Source organism: Barbus barbus (assembly GCF_936440315.1).
Source record: "Barbus barbus genome assembly, chromosome: 4".
Taxonomy (NCBI): Eukaryota; Metazoa; Chordata; class Actinopteri; order Cypriniformes; family Cyprinidae; genus Barbus; species Barbus barbus.
In genome coordinates, this window is record NC_136732.1 from 30,637,530 (window position 1) to 30,653,963 (window position 16,434).

At 36.1% G+C, this 16,434-nt stretch overlaps 1 protein-coding gene across 1 annotated transcript; it reads left to right on the plus strand.

Annotated features, from left to right (window-relative positions):
- The first annotated feature begins 202 nt into the window (after positions 1-202).
- Positions 203-15,902, plus strand: LOC306864378 (germ cell-specific gene 1-like protein). The gene is made up of 5 exons (XM_079408380.1): positions 203-712; positions 6,259-6,306; positions 9,675-9,827; positions 11,835-11,946; positions 14,793-15,902. Exons 1-5 carry the CDS (start codon positions 424-426, stop codon positions 15,103-15,105), a joined length of 915 nt encoding a protein of 304 aa, XP_079264506.1. The 5' UTR covers positions 203-423; the 3' UTR covers positions 15,106-15,902.
- Positions 15,903-16,434: the final 532 nt, after the last annotated feature.

A 16,434-nucleotide genomic window follows, 5' to 3' on the forward strand; every position in this document is an offset into this window, starting at 1 on the left:
GACCCTTAATTATTTTAACAGATTGATGATCCTAATAGGTGCCAAAAACAGTTTCACATAAGTCAAGATATTTGTAGCCTACTAGACAGCAGAGCAAGAATGAAATAAATAATAGGAAAGGGAGACAAGCGCGCGCGCAGAGAGAGAGAGAGAGAGTCACAACAGATTGGGAGCGTGAGTGCCTGTCTCAAAGATCTTTCTTACTTGAGTCTCGTCTGTCTCCACGCGAATGGATCCACCTGCGAGCGCCAGAGGAGTGACACTCATTTCATATGTGTGAGGATCGAATCTGTCGCTGTCATTTCGGGCCGGTGAGCAGAGGTGAGGTGAGCGCAACCGCTGCGCTTTCCTCACACCAATCAAGATTTTTCAGCCCAGTTTGAATGAACTCATTCAAGTGTGTGAGCCACTTCTTATAGGACTATGAAGACCACTCGAAAATGGCGTGCTCTGCTGTCTGTGGGGTTAAATCTTCTGGCACTCTTATTCTCAACGACGGCGTTCATCACGACCTACTGGTGCGAAGGGACTCAGAGGGTCCCCAAACCCAACTGCAGTAAGGAAAGACGGCATAATTGTATTGACTATGGGGTGAACGAGACAGACCCGAGTAAAGTTCACTATAGCTGGGAAACGGGTGACGACCGATTTATCTTTAGGCATTTTCACACGGGGATCTGGTACTCGTGTGAGGAGAATATCCACGGAGGAGGTGAGAGTTTTTTCAAAAGAGCATCTTAACGGCATTGAGTGAGACTCTATTGTTTTTTTTTTGTTTGTTTTTTTTTTTAGGTTGGTTGCTTATGTCTCAAACTTTGATAAAATATATAACATTATTCCCATATTTCTCTTCTAGGCGTTGAATACTTTGAAGTGTATCCCTAAACTCTTAATACTCTTAAAAATAAAGGTGCTTAAAAGGTTCAATGTCATAGTAGAGGAACCATTTTTGGTTCCACAAAGAACCATACAGTCAAAGCCATCTCTTTCTGACTTTTTTACAAATCTGAAGAACCTTCTTTCGCCTCAAAGAACCTTTTGTGAAACAGAAAGGTTCTTCAGATGTTAAAGGTTCTTTATGGAACCATTTAGACAAAAAAAGATTCTTCTAAAGGATCGTGAATCTTATGTTATTACATGCTTTCTACCTCACCGGGGCTTTTTTTTTCTTCTTTAATGTACATTTGGAAAACATGTGAAACGTTGGTCATACTTTAGTTTGGGAACCAGTTCTCACAATTCAAACACCTGATTTGCTGTTTATTAATAGTTAGTAAAGGAGTTCATGCAGAATAAGGCATTATGTGATTTAGACCTGTAAGCACTAATAAACAGCCAATATGCTAGTATGCATGCTAATTGCAACTAGTTGGTATAATTCGTCCCTGAACTAAAGTGTTACCGAAATGTTTTAATTTATAACATATGTGACCCTGGACCACAAAACCAGTCATAAGGGTCATTTTTTTTTCGAAATTGGGATTTATACATTATCTGAAAGCTGAATAAATAAGCTTTCCATTAACGTATGGTTTGTTAGGATAGAACAATATTTGGCCGAGAAACTATTTGAAAATCTGGAATCTGAGGGTGCATAAAATCTAAATACTGAGAAAATCGCCTTTAAAGTTGTCCAAATGATGTTCTTAGCAATGCATATTATTAATCAAAAATTAAGTTTTTATATATTTACAGTAGGATATTTACAAAATATCAAGTAACTTGATCTTTACTTAATGTCCTAATGATTTTTGGCATAAAAGAAAAATTTATCATTTTGACCCATACAATGTATTTTTGGTTATTGCTACAAATATACCCAAGTGACTTAAGACTTAAGTTTTGTGGTCCAGGGTCACATATACAGTAAAGTAAAAACGTCAGTTAATTTCTAGTGTTTTAGACATATAGGTGCAAAGCTTGTGCTTTAGTAATCCTAGGGCAAGCGTGGGTCGACGATCGGCGAACAATATCCAACAGGGGCAAGGCAAGAGAGATAATCCAGGTAACACGGGCAGGTATCAAACACGAGAAAACTAACAAGGCAAGACTATAACAACTGAGACGGCTCTGTAGAGTAGCTATCGCTAGGATATATGCTAAACAATACCCGGCAGAGAGGAAGAGGAAGTCCATGGTTTATGTAGGGTATGTGATCAGTGCAATCAGCTGTGTGATCAGTGCAATCAGCTGTGTCGTCAGTGCAATGGATGATGGGAATTGTAGTCTGAGGTGGCGTGCAACAGTTAGTGTAGTGCAAGAGCCCCTGTGGTGAGTGAGTGACCTGTGGTGAGTTAGTGGAAGTTCGTAGGCCAGATTCATGACACTGATATCTGTAAATTAACGTCCACTATCCACATTCATTAATATCATCACAAAGCAAATGATATATAATGAAATTATATAGTGTTCTTGCGCTGGGAAAACTTCAACAGGTCGTGTGTAAAGCAGTGTGAATGTGTTGCGCAATGGATTGGAGGGAATGATTGTGTGCCAGCAGCTTTAGAAACATCTGTCAGGATTTACTTACTCTCAATGAGTTTTGAGGAACTTGGTAAAGGCACCATTAGATAACCACGTTCCCCATGGAACACAGTGAAATAAGCAGCTCTTGCATAGCCCTTTTAGAGAGGATGCCCTCTCTAAAATGTTTTTTAATCAGACAGGTTCATTTTTCATGAATTCTATGTTAGATCATCTGGAGTTATTGGTTAGTAAATGTACATCAAGATTATCCTGCAAAAGGAATAGGATATGAAAGGAAAATGTGACTGTGTCTTTTACTTCTTCACATGTTTAATTAAATCGGTTTTAAGAATAATCTTTAAACTTTATGTCCAGAGAGAAAACCAGTGCTTTAATGTCCAAATAAACTACAGTGAAAAAAGAAGTGAAGAAATCTTTACCTAATACTTGCACAATATATGATATATGGTACCATCAATCATGTGGAAAAAAACCCTCTGTTTTCCAAGAGAAAATAAATAATTTATTCAGTCTCAAGAACATGCTGAAGAAGTAGTTTATTTTAAAATTATTTTAATGTTCACAAAAACATGCTATCTTAATCTTTGGGTTTTCTGCCAATGCAAAGCTTGACAAGAAAAAAAAGAAGTCAAAGGGCAATTCTGTAGATCATTTCATTATGACAGTGCACTACAAGGTCAACAGATAAATCCAGGAACAGGGGTTGCCAGGTTCAAATTCGTATGTGATTAGATCACTGGTCTCACAGACATACTGACATAATGTCTTTAATACACAGACATAAACAGAAAGTTTGGTATTGTATTCAAATTAATCCAACAGGCTTTGTCAAGGGAGCGAGAGAAGGTCAGTGTGTGTTACACTGATGAGGATTAAATTATGTGGCTCGATGAGATTTTTTTTTTAATCTATTTTTGTCAGCATTGCTGTTGACACCTTCTTCTATCTAGTGATCAATGGGATTTATGATTAATCTGACAACAGTGTCAGACAAGCTTTGTGCTGAAAATTCATCAGAAATCTACACAAGTAGCTCAGCTCAGCTCAGCTCAATCTATATGTAATGATTTATTTTCATCATTAACATAATATTCCAAACCTATAACTTTTGTGCTTGCAGTATCACCTTAGAAGAAATCATAAAAAGTAAAACAAAAGTCAAGAACTGGTCAGTTGCTTTTATCAATTCTCTTAACATCTTGGTGATGTTTTGAATCCCTTTCATGTAAATACAGAAGCAGTTTAACTGCCTAAACTGCAGAGCCATCAATCAAAGATTTATAAAGTGACTAAAACGTTCAAGAATTTGACTGATAGTTCTGGCAGTGGAATGGCAAAGCTAAATTCATAGATGGCATGAGAATGTCGAGTGCTAATTAATAAATCATATTTAAAGATCTCTTCTCTTTGCCCATTGCCTGATCATTCAGTACTACATAATAATGCTAATGGCCATCAAATCATCCACTCTCATTACCGATGCAATTACCCTACACCAGCCTCAGATAGCAGATTAAACACATTAGAGGTCGATCAAAAAACCAGGGGTCTTTATTGGTATGGAATATTGGAAGAACAGGAATGGATTGAATGAAGATGATTACAGCTTTTAGATCCATAATGAGTGAGTCAGCCCATGTCATTCTGATTCCCACAGGTAGGCATTGGAAAATGAATTGCATATTCTTCTCAATATGCATGTGATACAATTGCATCACATATTCCTAAGATTAAGTATTTAAATGCTAAAAGCATATATTTATGTAAATTGCACATAGATTTCTTGAGTATGTTGTCTCTGGAAACTTTGAAATGACAGCTTTTCTTTTTAAGATTTAAAATAGTTCTATTCAGATAAGTGAGTGGCCAGTTTACAGATAAGTCTGTATCAGAAAAAGGGACTAAAATGTATCATTGTAGACATTCCATGTTATTGATATAAATGAAATGATTACCACAAGTGCCTCATCTAACTGGTGAAATAAAGCTCACTAGAAATTCAATTACTCATGTTCTTGCATCACCGGTCGTTTTTGGAATCGGTTCATGTATTTCTCCCGGTGCAGTGAGATTCCTTATTTAAATTGAGGAGAGGTTACCATGGGCCACTTATCTGCCTGGCAGAAGGATTATACTCCCTCCAGGGACCTTATTTACTGAAGAAAAAGTCTCAAGGGAGATGTAATGAGAAAAGAAGTGCACTTAGAAGTTCCAGAATATGAAATCCAGAATATGACTCCCTGTCATGTTCAATGACAACCTAATGTGTGATCAGTCACACTCTAAACTACATTCTGTTTGATTCTTTCTTTACTTCTGCTGTCACTACAGGGCAGGTCTCTGTAAGGAACCACAAGTGCTATATAATTTGTTTTGATTTCACTGATTGAACCTTCAAAAGTATCATTCTTCCCGGCTGTTTGGCGGTGCAATTTATCGGCATTCATTTGAACTGCTTTTGAACTTTAGCCAAGTTTTTAAATGCTTCTTTAAATCTTGATTTCCTAAGGTAATAAAACATTGAAAAGCTTGTGGGATCTGTAATGAAGACAATTTTTGTCAAGTTTTGTTGACTCTGACAAGCCTGGAATTATGAGTGTTGCTTCTGCAGACTTACGCAGCTACCTAATATATTTATTACATTCTTTGAACTGTGCCAGTGCCACACTGTAAGAGAAATTTGAGCCACATATAGAAACATAGACATACAGTATGTGACCCTGGACCACAAAACCAGTCTTAAGTGTCAATTTTTCGAAATTGAGGTGTATACATCATCTGAAAGCTGCATAAATAAGCTTTCCATTGATGTATGGTGGACAATATTAAAGCCGAGATACAACTATTTGAAAATCTGGAATCTGAGGGTGCAAAGAAATCTAAATATTGAGAAAATGAAGTTCTTAGCAATGCATATTACTAATCAAAAATTAAGTTTTGATATAGTTACAGTAAGAAATTTGCTAAATATCTTCATGGAACATGATCTTTACTTAATTACCTAATGATTTCTGGCATAAAAGAAAAATATCAAATTTTGACCCACACAATGTATTTTTGCTACAAATATACCCCAGCGACTTAAGACTGGTTTGTGGTCCAGAGTCACATATAGGAAATGGTTTGAAATGTTTTCTGCACATATGTTGCTGTCTTCGCATTATCATGCTACTTTGGATCATCTCTCACTTCTGACCTCTGTCCTTTAAGCAAAGCTTAGCATCTTTCACCCCTCCACTGGCAAGATTATTATTAAAACTTGCAGTTGCAGACTGAAGTTTTATGAAGAAATGGCCTTGAGTCTCAAATTATCCTCACCAGTTTAATTAAAAGTCATTGAGAGAATGCACCAAAAACTCTTTATGTTCTAGCCCAGAGACACATAGGACTATCTTAATTACAACAGTTATTTTGGTTAGTCCGCAGACAATTGGTTTACTTGTTTTATCGAGGCAAGTACAAACTCAATTTTCTCAGACACATTTTTATGATTGCTAGTGATTAGGTACAAGAAAAGCATGTTGTATGCTATCATTTTAACAAGCAACGAGTGTGCAAAAAATACATAGAGGTTAACACTAAGAAACACCACAATGTCTTTAGACAAAAACTGAAGTGATGGAATGATCCAAGGGGAAGCTGACTGCTAAAGTTGTCTTATCATTGGAAAACAGCACTGTAAAGATGAAGCTGAGCCCTCTGACTCCCAGTACACAAAAAGAGCTTGTAGAGCACAGATGTTAACTCTTCGGTTGTCTTGTGTCTTTCCAGGTGAGAAATGCAGGAGTTTTATTGATCTGGCCCCGGCATCTGAGAGAGGTGAGTAATGGCTGTCATTAGAGTGCCGTTCAGGCTTGTCCGACAGCACACATTGAAACTTACAAATGACGGATCTCGTATGTCCGCCTTGGAGCATCACTGCTTTATTATTTGATGCATGCTACATATGTGGTATGTTATGTATTCACATTGAAGTGAATGTTCACATTCTCCAGGCCAGTACAGGTTATGTGCTTTAATTATGGCAAACTGTGATGCAAAAAAATTTATTAGAGTTGTGGCCTGTTATAGTACATGTGAACCTGCTTAGAACATTTCCTTATGCTGTCCCCTTCTCCATCATTTATTTTCTTCTTTCCACTGTTCTATGAATAAAAAGTGTGTAATAATAATAACGATAAGACTCTGATCCAGTGTCACTCTTTAGTAGAGGTTGAGGATGTTTCTTCAGCAGACACTTATGTGGCAGGGGTTCATTTGCATAATCTAACAGATTTCAACATTGTTCTCTATGAAGGTCACATTTAACCTGGGGAAATTTTTTTCATGCTTTTCAAATACCTTTATGTATAATTTATTCTATTATTCTTGTCCCAGGCCAAGAACTTTAACCTTAAAGTTTGAAAAATCAATTATAAATTGGGTTTAAACTTGATCTAAAACAAAGACAAATCAAAGGAAATATCACTTGTGAATAAATTATTTTCAGTGCATAACTTTCAATCAGCGTAGTAATAAAGAAGTGTGGAAATATTTAGGATACATAAGGTTATTTTTCCAAAAATGTCAAAAAAGACATACAGAATGCTGATAAACACAATACATAATTTGAGATGGTATACTGTAAAAATGTAATAAAGAATGTAAAACTTGTGTGTCTACACTGGTAGCAGACAAATTAAACAGTAAAAGTGTGAACATTGAGTTTATTTTCTAAATGTCCACCAGAACTGTAGTTGAAGAAACACCCACAAACAAAAGTGTGTTCCAATATTGACTACAAATTTGACTTTTCTTTGAGGTTACGTTTGATAACATAATGCGTTCCTTTACTAAAAATCATTTTAATGGCATGCTTTATTGTTGTTTTCTTCGTGGTGGCAAAGCCTTCACAGGGGAAATATAATTTTGAATATGGATTTTTTTTGTTCAGTTCAGAAGACTGCTGCATAATACATCTCGCCTTGAACAAATCTGGAGATAATACTCCGCAATCAAAAAGGAAAATGAATTTTGCTTGCAAATTACATCTGCCACAGTTTCAGGGGAGAACATTTGCAAGGCAAACTACACCATCCTCTGTTCTCTTTAGACCCCAGTTTTTATCTTTTAAGTCATGACTGACTCTTAAGGTCTCTCGTGAAAATCACATTTGATACAAAGCTGCTGATATTTGTGGAATCAGCCGAAGAGTGATGGTAGTGCAATTTTGATTGAAGTGTTTTCAGATTCACCCCTCTATCTAAGTGTTATCTTGTACAGACTCTTGTCAAAAATTATTTGAGCAAAAATTAGAGTGAGAAATTTGATTTATGACCACCGAATATGCTCAGGTCAGGCCAAAAGAAGATATAGTGCTTCTATCTCTATCCTCTCTTAATGACGCCGCCCATAGCGCAGACAATATCAAGCCCTGAAACAGTGCTTTTCTCTGGGACCGCCTCAAGGAGCCCTCAAGAAAATTGACACATTGTTTATAGTTGCCTCTGAAAAATGTAGGGCTTTCAAAGGTGCCCTGTTGTGTTTCAACTCTTGAAGACAAACACTCCAGACATTAATATTGCATAATGCCATCATATTTCAGGTTAAAATGCTTTAATCACACACCACCTGCGTTTCTCTTAAAGTCTGTCATCTTTTAGTCAACGTGTGTGAGGGAATGTGTTGAGAAGCCCCAAATGAAGCCATATTTCACAGTGGATACTGGGTTGCACAGGTGTAGCATCATACTAGACTGTAAGGTGAACTCTGAATGTTGAAATTAAGCAAAAGTGTTATGTTCTCAGACCAAAACAACCTCTGCTATCTCTGCAGAGTTCTCCTCAGAGGAAGCTCTGAGGCGAATGGGATTTCTGCTAATTAGGAGGAGCTTATTGCTGTTATGGAAACACCCTGGAGTCAGTCTGATGGATACAGTTATGTTTCTCTCAAAAATACCTTTATAAATAAAATAAAATATAGATTAAACATTCTTTTAAAACATAAGGGCAGCATTGTTTTCAAATTGCGTCTAAAGAGAAAGTCAACTTCTAATAAGTACTCAGGAATGTTTATGCATTTCTTTACTCCTTTTTGCTATATTCAACATGCAAAGTCCAAATGCTTCTATTTTGCATTTTTTATTCTCTCTCTCTCTCTCTCTCTCTCTCTCTCTCTCTCTCTCTCTCTCTCTCGGTCTTATTATTATTATTGTAATATACACAGCAGTTCAAAAGTTTGGGGTCAGTATGTTTTTGTTGTCTTAGTTTGTTTAAAGAAATTCACACTTATATTCAGCAAGGATGATTTTAATTTATCAAGTTACAGTAGAGACTTACATGTTGCAAATTAATACAAAATAAATTGTAATAATGTTTTTTAATCCTGATAAATAAAGTTTCAGAAATATTAAGCAGCACGACTGTTTCCAACATTTGTAACAATAAAAAATATTTATAGGGCATCAAATCAGCATATAAATGCTTTCTAAATGTTACTGACGACTGAAGTACTGACTGCTGAAAATTCAGCTTTACCATGCATTAAAAAAAATCTAAGCAGAAAACAACAATTTTAAATTGCAATAATATTTCACAATATTACAGTTTTTTTTACTGTGTTTTTGATCAAATAAATGCAGCCTTGGTGAGCATAAGAGACTTCTTACTGACCTCAAAACGTTTAAATGGCATTGAACTCAAGCTGCATGAACTCCACAGGTTTGTGTAAAACCTGATGATCACATTCTCCAGCATGATTTGAGCTGATCCACAGAGCATCTGGCCATCTGTATAAAGAGTCACACGATCAGTTTTACAGATTTGCTTATTTGATTAGTTACCTAGAAATATTTCTTCATTTTAAGTCATATCATTTCACTGTTTAACATTTTTCAAAATCCTTAAACTTTGTTTATTTTCAGGTTTAAATTATTAATTTGTAATGTGCTCCTTCATGGAGCAGTTATTAGAGATGGATGCTCATATCTCTTAGTGACCTTAATGAACTCAAAACACCTATCTGCTCTTTGCCAACTGAACTTAAAATAAAGAAGAACTATACAAAAATGTGTCCATGTATATGCAGGGGGCGAGTTGTTAAATTTCCGCTTGAATCTGACGGTGTGAATAAAAGTGACAGAGAGAATTATGGGGCAACAGCAGAGCGCTTTGTTCACCAATGTGTGTGTGTGTGTGTGTGTATTGCAGGTGTCCTTTGGCTGTCAGTTGTGTCTGAGGTGCTATACATCATGCTGCTGGTCGTTGGCTTCAGTCTGATGTGCCTGGAGCTTTTTCACTCCAGTAACGTGATCGATGGACTCAAACTGAACGCCTTCGCCGCAGTCTTCACTGTGCTGTCAGGTAAGCCCTTGTCCCCACCTCACACTTAGAGAAACTAATTGTGCATTACTTCATTACATTTATCACCCATACAAACAGCCTGTTCGGTCTCACCACAGTCACAGAAAGTTTTGGGCTAGTATAATTCATAAAGTATTATTTGTAATCTCTGCAGAACCTCAGCAGTCATTCAGAATTGGTTATTGATTCGGTAATAGTGCTGAGAGATCTTTTAAATGATACCAAAGAAACAAAATATTTTCTTTAATGTTACCAAAGAAACAAAATACTGTTTCTTGAGACATTTCCTACCATTTTACCAGAGTCATTTTTAAAATGGCATCACTTCCAGTTATCCCGTACTGTTAAAAAGTTTTGGTCAGTAAGAATGGAAAGAAAGAAATACTTGTACTCAGCAAGGACACATTTAATTGATCAAAAGTGAAAATAAAGTCTTTATATTGCTACAAAATTTTTTTTTTTTTCCAAATAAATGCTGTTCTTTATATTAATATTAAGCAGCACACAACTGTTTACAGTAATGATAATAATAAGAAATAGCACCAAGGGCACCATACTAAAATGATTTCTGAAGGATCATATGACACTAAAGACTGGAATAATGGTATATATATAAATATATATATATGTGTGTGTGTGTGTGTGTGTGTGTGTGTGTGTGTGTGTGAATATTTGACACTTCATTATGGCCAGATTAATCTAAAACAGTTTTTGTTGTTAATGTTTTATTAGGATTCTGTGAAATCTGTTAACTAGTAATTTCACATTCGTGACACATTGACTTGAGAACGAGATGATGTGAGGAAAACAGAGGTCTCCCTGGACTACATCTCTCTCCCTCTACAGTCTAGTGCATCGTGGGTAAACCTCAACAGTTAGAAAGCCAGAACAGCTGCTGCTTTTTGAATTTCTGATTATTTGATTTGCTGAATACCCAAATAGTCTTGTTCATTTGGGGCCCTAATGCTTTTTAATTCCAAGTGCAGCGGAGAGAGAGAGTGAAATCACCCATCCAGAGATGAACCTTCATGTGGTTAAACAGAAGTTAGGATAAACTAAATAGGCTTTAAACTTTTCAAAGGAAAAAAAATATTCCAATATATTTAGTTGTAGACATCACAGGTTGTCAGTTGTCACTTTGTAAGAATTAGCCAGATTAGGCATACCAAAATTTACAACTGCGTGACATACCCTAAATCCTCAAACACCATGAACAAAACTATTTAATCTACCAGAAAATATGACTGATGTTACAATGAAAACTAAAAACCAAGTTATATAAATTAATTTCAATTGATTTGAAAAGCATTTTTGATGCTGTCAACAGATAATCTTATGTAAAATCTAGGTTGTCAGGCAAAAAACTGAATAAAATAGAGGAAATTGTGTTAAAAGAAATTATATAACAGAGTGATATATTTGTAAGTAGTGTAACAAGTTGTATTTAAAGTAACATAGGGTAAAAAAAAGCAAATCTTATGCAAGTGAGGATTTACAGTTACATTGCACCTTATTTATCCCTCAACAGTGGTGTTTTTGAGACCTTGACACTAGATACGTCAGACACACTGATCCTACTGTATGTGATTGGGAACAGGTTCTACCTGCATATAAGGCAGGGATTTTGCCTTGTAATCCAAAGGATCAAAGGTTAATAACAGTGCTTGTCACAGAGAAAATCTGTAAATCTGTATTGTAAGTGTGCTTATATTATCTCTATGACATAAATTGTGTACACAGTTCCATAAATATACAAGCACATCCATAAACCGGTCCTAATTTACTCACTCTCATTCCAAATCCGTGCTGTTTTTCTGTGGAACACAAAAGGGGATTTTTAAAAAATGTTCACATTGTTATTTTCCATGCTGGATCTTTGAATCATCAGATAATATCTGTACTGTGTTCCCCAGAAAAATGTAAGTCATACAGGTTTGGAGTAAATAATGACAAAACCATTTCTATCCAGTGAGAAATGATCAATTGCAAGTGTGGATTCCTCAACAGGTCTTCTGGGAATGGTGGCTCACATGATGTACACGCAAGTTTTCCAGATCACAGTCAGTTTGGGACCAGAGGACTGGAGGCCTCACACATGGGACTATGGCTGGTCTTTCTGGTAAGCTTTCTCTGATATTTACAATCAGATTTGCACCATCAGCCTAAATTTGATGGGTATGCAGTGAAAGAAAGAAAAAAAAATAATGTTTATATTCAGGAAGGACATTAAATTGAGACAAAAGAGCACTATAAAAGTAACCCATGACTACTGTATTTTGAGTCATTTGAAGTCATATGATAGTTTTGAGTGTGGATGTTGAAAATTCACTTTACATTCGCTCTTGCTCAGGTAGTGAGAAGTAGCAACATCTGATTTGTGACTAAACTCTATATATTTTCCAACTCTAAATATTTTCACCCTTAGTAGTTCCTGATCAATAATTGAATGTAATTCTCTAGAGCAGTAGCTTCACGTCCCTTCCCAGTACTTGGTGCTTTTACATCCATCCTGTGTTATATAATTCCCCAAGGCAAAGAGGCGAGGCGTTCTCAGAAGTCACAGATGTGCGAGTGTCTGGTCCTCATTCTACGACAAATGAATCTGGCTCTTGCAGACTCTTCTCATTTCAGGTTCACTTTCTCCAATATAAGTGCTCTCTTTCCAACAGAACTGGCAACCTAGAGAAAAAAAAATCTAATTAAACTTCAAACCGGTTTCCTCAGTTTCTCTCTGTATTCTGAGGCCACGTTGACCTATGTATCTGTGAAAATAAAAATAAAATAAAACACTGTATCATAGCATATTACGAATTTTTGTTTTTGGACAAAATATTTTTTAAATTCTCTGCTCACCAAGGCTGCATTTATTTGTTCGAAATATAGTAAAAACAGAACTAATGTGATATATTATTACAATTATACCTGTTTTCTATTTGAATATATTTTAAAATTTAATTTAAAATATGCTGAATTAAAGCTGAATTTTTAGCAGTCAGGAGTTTTACTGTGATATCAAAATTATTTATCTGGAATTTCCGAAATATTTTTATTTTCTGAAATGCTGTAATTTTTTTATAAAATTGAGAAGAAAGATATTGTAGGTCAAATACTTGGATTGGATTCCAAATAGTTGGATTGCTAAATTGGATACAAAACATTTAGTGGTATCAGTAGACAGTGACCAAGAGTGTCTTTCTGGAGAAAATCCAGTTACTGTAAATATAAAGTTTGAAGTGCTTTTACTGCCTTTATAAAAATGTAAAAAGTCTTAAATAGAAACTTTTCCATTGGTGTTTTATGGTGCGTATCAGCTCTACAGTGAATTTTTGGAGTGAGTCTCTGTTATTTAATTTTTTGGGACCATGCCTGTCTGTTAGAGCAGAGAGGGACTGGCTATACTGGATCTCCCAGCAAATGATTTGTGTTATTTTGGCACTTGGATATAAGAGACATGCATTGGGGTTCTGACAGGCATGAAAGTGGTATTTACATTGGCTGAATTACCACAGATGCTTGCCTGGCATCCATTAGTCTAGGCTAAAATTGCTTCATTTGTCCTCTGCCATCTGGCCAATTTCTTGTTTTTTGCCTCTATTTCTGTACTACCTTTACTACCTTACTGAATGGTAAGAACCTGAAAATGAAAGAGTAATTGAAGTTTTAGCTTCAAGGTTTAATTTTCCCAGCTCACAAGTACAAATACTGAATTCTCATGGTTTTTGATTGGAAACTGAAGGTAATTTGCAGTCTACAAATCACAGACACTTTTTGGGGAATGCAACTTTAATACTCCTGATAAATGAAAATAAAGAAAAAGAAACAGTTTCAGAACATAGATAAAGATTTGAACTGCCAAAAAGCAAAAAAGCAGGGTTTTTTTTTTAAGAAAAAAAAAACCTTAAACCTCAAAGCAGTGCAATGTATTAATATATGCATATGAAGTATTAAAGGGATGAAAATTCTGTCATTAATTACTCTGCCTCATTTCATTCGAAATCCGTAAGACCTTCGTGCATCTTCAGAACACAAATTAAGATATTTTTTAATTAAATCCAAGAGCTTTCTGACCTACCATGGACAGCAAGGGTACTACCACGTTCAAGACCCAGAAAGGTAGTAAGGACATCATTAAAATAGCATTGTCAAACTTGCTGGCCATCACTGTCAAAATCTTCAGCCATGTTTACGAAGACTGTTTTATGTGCAGCGTGCATCTTCCTCTGATTGTAAACAAGGCGTAGACCGCCAGCTTCTGTATCAGCAGCACCACATGCTTGTGTCATGGTACTCTCCTGAACATGCGGCGAATACTGACCTGGAAGAGAAGAAATTGTTGAATAAAGTCATTATTTTTGTTTTCATTGTGCTCATTCTTGTAGCTTCATAACATTATGGTTGCACCACTGATGTCACATGGACTATTTTAATGATGTACCTTTCTGAATCTTGAACGTGGTAGTTTTTTACTGTTTATGGAGGATTAGAAAGCTCTCGGATTTCATCAAAAATATCTTAATTTGTTCTCTGACGATAAACGAAGGTCTTACGAGTTTGCAACGACATGAGGGTGAGTAATTAATGACAGAATTTTTCTTTTTGGTTGAACTAACCCATTAATTGTCCTTATTAGTAGTCTCATTCTGTGGTGAAATTATGTTTTTTTTATTTTTTAGCAATTTTACTAAGAGAATGAATAGTTTTCATTTTCTTTTTGAAGTGCATAACTGGGTTTCTGCTTTAAACAAAGCTTTTGAGTGTGTCTTGTGAATGAGCACATCATTGGTTGGACCTACCAAATGAATATACAGATTTACAATTAGGCCTATCAACACAAAATGTGTAATAATTTAAGTAATGTAATATTATTTAATTATGTAACAAAGTTAAGTAAAATATATGGTAAAAATAAATGCAAATCAATTGCATGTAAAATCTAATATTTTTTCATGTGTGTGTGTTTTACAGTATGGCATGGGGATCATTTACTTGTTGCATGGCTGCCTCTGTCACCACCCTCAACTCCTACACAAAAACGGTGATTGAGTTCCGGCACAAACGGAAGCTCTTTGAGCAAGGCCTGCGCGAAGAGCAAACCTTCCTGGATCCAGAGGCCTTCCATTACTTCCGTGACAGGTCTGTCCAGTCCATCTCCAGCTCTATAGATGTTTACCCAAGCCACGGAAGCAGCCATGGGAGCAGCCGCGGGAAAATGCGCTCCCCTCCAGCTCCGGTGGACCAGAGAGACAACACAGAGTCTCTGGGAGAAGAGCAGTGCTGAGAGGACATGAACTCGGTACTGCACAGGTGGCCTTGCTCGGACTGGACAACTCGGAATACTGACGAATTGGGATGCGAGGGGTTGAAATGTTGAATTCCCTTTCTGAGGGTAAAAAATGGACATGAGTAACAGTATTGAACGAGGCACGCAGTTAACAAGCTGAGCCTTAGCGTAGAGAAATCAGTGATTGTAAATAAAGTCATGCAGAAAGGGAGCGTTTTTTCCCCACCGACTGATAGCTGAGGTCTGCACGGGCAGGTGGGAAAACCACACGACTTACACTGCCATGAAGACTGAGCGGTGCACGCTTCTAAAACTGCATCAAAGCATCTGTCTGTCCCTTGCCCTGACAGCTAGACATGCTCCTGAGTATTTATCAGTCTTACACAGTACGTGAAATGCCCTCCTCCCTTGGTGAGATCTGCTTGAATATGCCTTCATGTTACAAACAGCAGAGTAGAGTACCGTTTAAATCCTGCCTTCAATACTGCTGCAGCTGAACACCGGAGAAGCACAGCCCATTTCAGTTGCAACATCCACTAGGTATACAAGGTTACTGCCACTTGGATTTTGCCTGTTTCTGTCTTTTGTCGTGCATTACTGGCTTGATTAGCAGCAGTCAGTGAAAAGATTGTAAACCCTGACCCCAAATCCTTTTTTCTTTTGTAATATTATGTAATAATTTAATAATCTACATACAATGAATGGAATTCTATCTATTAATGAATGTACTAAATTGTATATTTATCTATGTATGCACTATAATCCTGTCTTTTTGATTTGATAAAAGAGGTACAAAATTGTCATCTTGAATTTTTTCAAGTTTGGTTTTAGATTAGAAGATATAGGAAATTAAGCACAACGGTCCTTTATTCTTTAGACACATATATGTATATATTTCAACTTGTATTCCACCTTGGTCATATAATTTTTGTGAACCATTTCATTTTTAAGTATACAAGTGTGCCAAATTGAACCATTTTATACCGTCACACAAAATTAAATGAAGTTTTGTAAAAAGGACATGAACAATGTTTCATTCAATATACATGCTGAAAGCTTTATACATTTTCAACCCAAAAGGTAATTGCAACTTTGTATATCTCACAAGTGACATAGATAGATAGATAGTAGATAGATAGATAGATAGATAGATAGATAGATAGATAGATAGATAGATAGATAGATAGATAGATAGATAGATAGATAGATAGATAGATAGATAGATAGATAGATAGATTATTTAAAGACCTTAAAAAGTTATTGTAAAGTGTAATGAAGAAGAACACATATCCCTGACTAAAAGAAGACATCCTGCGTTTGCTATTA

What these genes read in the sequence shown, in the direction of transcription:
- LOC306864378 (XM_079408380.1), top strand. Translation starts at nt 424, where the DNA reads ATGAAGACCACTCGAAAATGGCGTGCTCTGCTGTCTGTGGGGTTAAAT. An exon ending in GGAGAATATCCACGGAGGAG is followed by an intron (nt 713 to 6,258) that starts GTGAGAGTTTTT and finishes GTGTCTTTCCAG; the next exon opens with GTGAGAAATGCAGGAGTTTT. An exon ending in GGCCCCGGCATCTGAGAGAG is followed by an intron (nt 6,307 to 9,674) that starts GTGAGTAATGGC and finishes TGTGTATTGCAG; the next exon opens with GTGTCCTTTGGCTGTCAGTT.